We start from the raw sequence: 5096 nt of genomic DNA on the forward strand, positions 1-5096 counted from the left end.
GATTTAAATGAATGAGTAGCACCCGAATCAAAAAGAACATCCACCAATTTATCCTTCAATATACATTTACCTCGAATGAGGTCATCTGACTTCGCTGCTTCGGAGCCAGTCATAGAAAACACCCGGCCTTGGACATTAGACTGAGATCCTCCACTTCTCTTAGGCACTGGCCTATTACTCCCACTTACACTTCTGCTCCCTTGTGGTGCAAACCAGCAAGCACTAATCGGATGTCCCATCTTCCGGCAATGATCACACGCCGTAGTTGGCTGTGGGCAATTTTGGATTATATGGGGTCCTCCACATCAGAAGCACTTCAATAGCTCTCGAGAAACATCGGAGCCAGAACCACCCCCTCTGCAAGTTGTCACTCCACTCACTCTAGACTCAACTAGGCCAGAATAAGATCTCCTTTGACATCTTGAGGGCCTCCTATCTTGCCTCATTAGTCCTCCAACTCTTGTGTCTACCGACTTCCTTTTGGCATTCGCTTTATACACCCGACATTTACTTACCAGTGTAGGGAGATCGATCACTTGAAATACACTAACCGCCGTGCGGATACAACTCTTAGCCCGTTCTCAAACTAGGCACATAAATCCTCTTCACCTCCTTCATGTTGATAATGGGGCCAAAATTTCATCAACTCATGAAATTTGGCAGCATAATCCTCGACTGACATATCTCCTTGTTTCAGCTCTAGAAATTCCCTCGCCTTCTGTTTTTGCAAGTCCTTGGGAAAGTAGTTTCCCAGGAAACAGGTCTTAAACACTTCCCAAGTGATGTGACCCTCTTCCTGTGGCAGGGTTTGACCGGCATACTTCCACCAGTCCTCCACTTCTCCGCAGAGCATACAGGTTGCATAACCTACCTTATGCTCTTCACGGCAGCCCATAGCATTAAATATCTTCTCTATGTCAGCAATCCATCTTTGGGATCCTTCCGGATCAAATTTACCTTCAAACTTAGGAGGGTCGTGTTTCGTGAAAGACGATAACCCCCGATACTCTGTGGGTTCAGCATTAATAACTCCCGTGGGTCTACCTCTACCAGCCATTTTTCTATATAGAAAGTTCATGAACTTATCAGCAAACATCATTCACTCTAATACACATAAACATTCAAGTGAGTAAATCACACACATTCCTGTCTGGAAAACCAGACAGGCTATTCTAACAATCAATTCTCTCATGTTCCCGTTACGTAAGAATATGATAGTGCACAGCACAGACAACTAGTCCCATACCTCAGTCCGGTTTGGAAGAACTGCTCTGATACCAAAATGTAACATCCTTATTTTTAATTAATATAATAATAGTAAAAAAAATCAAAATCATCAAAATCGGAGAAATCCTGAATAACAAAGGTTTAAATCAGAAAAACTTGAATAATAAAACATTAGTCTTTAAAATTGGTAAATAAATATCAAATGTTGTAGTCATAATTTGCTTCGTAATGTACAACATATATTTGTATTTCAAATACACATAAAGTTATCAAAATAAACTAAGACCATTCATTTACATTTAAAAGTACTCAAAATAATAATGGTCCTAATGAGCAGCCTAACCACCCTTTAACCAAGTGACACTAGTCATCTCCGTGCCAATCTTCTATCATCGCTAGGTCTTTAGCAGTCAACTCGTCATCCAAGCCAAGATACTGATCGCCCGGGTCTGCAGTGACTTGAACACCTATAACATGCTCTATCGTCCATCGCAATGGTACTCTAGACTGATTATGGTCATGGTACGTAACAAGATACGTTACTGCTGCAGGGGTTCTCTCAACACCAGAAAAGATATAAATACAGAGGGTGTGATGGATTCTATATACAAACAAATCAAAAGGGATACTAAAGGCTAGCTCTAATTCAATCATCACTACCTCACTAGGCTCCTCACTATCATGTACAAGGATTCTAAAGGAATTAAATCTTTGATACTCGCCAAAAATATCATTTACTATATTTACTTCTGAACTATCCATTATTCTAATTCCCTCCCTGGGTGTCGTCATCTGGGTTCCCTAAAATGGTTACGTAAGGATGAGTCTCCACATTCATTACTAAGCATACACACTCAGATAATTCAGTAATACAGGTCAAACATTCAATATACATCATATAACTAATTCAATTATGCATTCAAATTATATTTCTCTATTTATTCTCTCATTACTTATTTCCAAACTCACTACCATTCTCATTTCCACTGTCCCTACCCTGGGAACATAGAACTAATTCAATTATGCATTCAAATTATGTTTCTCTATTTATTCTCTCATTACTTATTTCCAAACTCAGTACCATTCTCATTTCCACTATCCCTACCCTGGGATCCCTTGAGTTCTTCTTTAGCATAGATAGTTGCTGGATAGTCGCAGCTACACAGATACAACGTGTGCCGACCCAGCCCCTTTTAGGAAAAATGTGATCAGAAGTATATGTCAGGAAACGAGTGTGAGGCCTGTGGTACTCCTACTCTCATTTATAGTGCATAATTCAAGAGGAGCATCCACCACCCTTATTTCTCCAAGACTTTTCAGTCTTCTCCATCTTTCACACTCCCAGTGTACCTCTGAACTATCTATACTTGTCCTTTTCGTATTCATTCTGATTTCCTTTCTCTTTCTCTTTTATATCTCATCTTTCTATCTCTCTTTCTATTTCATTATATATTACTTTCTCATTGCCAAGGGTTATTCCTCTCGGGCTCAATACATCATACACATGCTCAGATTCACATAAAACATACTCATCATCTATCTTTCCAAACATATTTTCAAACATCACAGAGTATGTTCTAAACACATCAATCACATATTATCATTCAATACATACTCATTTCAAGCATTTTCACTCATATATATAACAGTTCCTAGCAATGATATAAAGCTCTCCTTACTGTGGGACGAAGTTTTGAAAGAGATTTTGTGAAAGGTTCTGAGAGAAAGGACCAAGATTTTCCTAGATATCACAAAAGAGAACATTTTGAGAAAGGAGATACTTAGAAAACACCCAAAAAGAAAAACAAAGCTCCAAGATTTTACTTGGAGTTGATTGATGAAGTTCCCAAGCTTGGATTTGTAAGAAAGTTGAGGTTTTGGAGAGACTTTCTAAGAAGAGAGGGTTAGGGGTCAAGAGAACAAGAGAAAACTCGAAACTTGGATTGTAATCCAAGTTTTCTAACTTGGAAACCCTTAAATACCCCAAGGCCTATTTAAAAGGTATTTTGATCTTTTTGATTAATTTTGTAACTTGTATTTAATTTTCAATTTTTTTTCTAACTGATTGTAATCATTGTAATCCTTAATTTAAATGGTCTAAAATTATTTAATTTTTTTTTACTATTTAATCTCTACTAAAATTAAGTTGCCTTATAACAATGTTACCTAATTCTTCCTTAATTTGTATATTTTTTTGGATAAATTTTGGTAAATGTGTTTTAGTGTCTTAACTTTTCATATATTAACTAATTTTAATTTATTTAAATTGATACAATTAGTAATTAATTTAAAAGTAGTAAAATTTTGAAGTATTACACAAACCAATAAATGAAAAACAGAAAAATGATAGAAAGAATAAAAAGTAGAGATGATTTTGCCTATACTCCTTTTATGACTTAAGGAAATTTTAGACTTTTTTTTTTCATACTTTTATACAATTTACTTAATTTATTTAAGCCAAAATAAAATAGGACTTCAGTTTCTGTAAGTTCTTTAATTTCTTATTTAAAAATAAATAAATTTTTAAAGTAAAAGAAAAAAATAGAAGATTTTTTGTTCTATTTGATAAATTTAAGATTTGAATACAAAAAAAAAATTACATTCCTCTTATGAAAATTTTATAAGATTCCAAAGTATTTAAAATTCTCAAAGGAATAATTTTGAGACTTTAAAGTGATAAATAAAACTTAAATTTACGTCTAGCAAATTATTTGGTTCACAATGCATACATGTAATTCTAGGACATAATTAATAATATTTCAAAATTATTAATTACAACAAAATTTATCATAGTATTTTTAAAACTCAAAAATTGACATTTAAAGTATTTACAGAATTTTGTCAACTTAAAATGTAAATCTAAAAAATATTACAATTCTTCAAATTATTCTAAACCCTACAAAACAATTTTCTTTCACAAGGTCGCTAAATTATGGACCTAGAGCAGATCAACTACCTTTATCTTTTCACTTTCATTTCCTAAAAAATATTAGTAAGGGTAAGTATTTCCTGTCCCATTAAATCTCTTTATTTGACAGAAAACTTATGCAGTACAGAAAATATTGGCTAACATATTTCTAACACACATAGATTAACAATTACGTTCAAAATACACAAATCATTATCAGAGCAGAGCACACATCCAACAATTCAATCATTTTTATAATTATTTATGATATACAATTTATAATACATGTATTCTATCACATCAATAAATATGTGATAATACATGTGTCTTAATCGCACCTATCGGTATATTACAACACATATATCATAATAGCATTAATCGACAATAAATTATAATAATATAATTTGTATGTTACTTCATGTTCAATCAATATTGTCTTAATACATGTATTACAATTATACTAATCAATATATTACAACATATGTGTTATAATTTTACTTGTCGATGAATTACAACACATATATTATAATCACACTAATTGGTATTTTTATGATACACGTATTAGTCATTCTTTTTCTTTTACTTACATTTTCTCAACAATTCACGGATATTCACTTCAATCTCATTCATCTCTTTTTTCTCATTCATTTCATTGAATTATGTCTAAATTACAGCATATCTGAACTTAGTCCACATCCCATATACTGAAGGAAAACATTTTAATCATTCTAAATCAATTAATCATACCTCCTCAACTTTTCATGACAGTCCATATCTCATTCAAGCACATGCCAAAGGTCAAACACCTCTAGACTTACACTAATCGCGCAGTTCATAAATATTTTACTGGAGATCACATTCTTTTGGTCTTGATAAAGTCTTCTATTCTAAATTTTAACATTTTTTTACTTTTGCATCATCTAATACATATATTGATCAGAAATATTAATTGATAATATCA

At 33.1% G+C, this 5096-nt stretch overlaps 1 protein-coding gene across 1 annotated transcript; it reads right to left on the bottom strand.

Annotated features, from left to right (window-relative positions):
• Window positions 1-305: 305 nt before the first annotated feature.
• Window positions 306-1057, bottom strand: LOC113850756. The gene is made up of 2 exons (XM_027481302.1): window positions 610-1057; window positions 306-490 (listed from the first exon to the last, which is right to left on the bottom strand). The coding sequence occupies exons 1-2, from the start codon at window positions 1055-1057 to the stop codon at window positions 306-308; spliced, it is 633 nt and encodes a 210-aa protein (XP_027337103.1).
• Window positions 1058-5096: the final 4039 nt, after the last annotated feature.

The sequence above is a fragment of the Abrus precatorius genome, unplaced genomic scaffold (genome assembly GCF_003935025.1).
Source record: "Abrus precatorius isolate BTA unplaced genomic scaffold, Abrus_2018 Scaffold9, whole genome shotgun sequence".
Classification (NCBI taxonomy): Eukaryota; Viridiplantae; Streptophyta; class Magnoliopsida; order Fabales; family Fabaceae; genus Abrus; species Abrus precatorius.

Coding starts and splice junctions, on each gene's coding strand:
- LOC113850756 (XM_027481302.1), bottom strand. CDS start 1,057: ATGGCTGGTAGAGGTAGACCCACGGGAGTTATTAATGCTGAACCCACA. Junction 491..609: donor CCATTATCAACATGAAGGAG/GTGAAGAGGATT, acceptor GGGTGTATAAAG/CGAATGCCAAAAGGAAGTCG.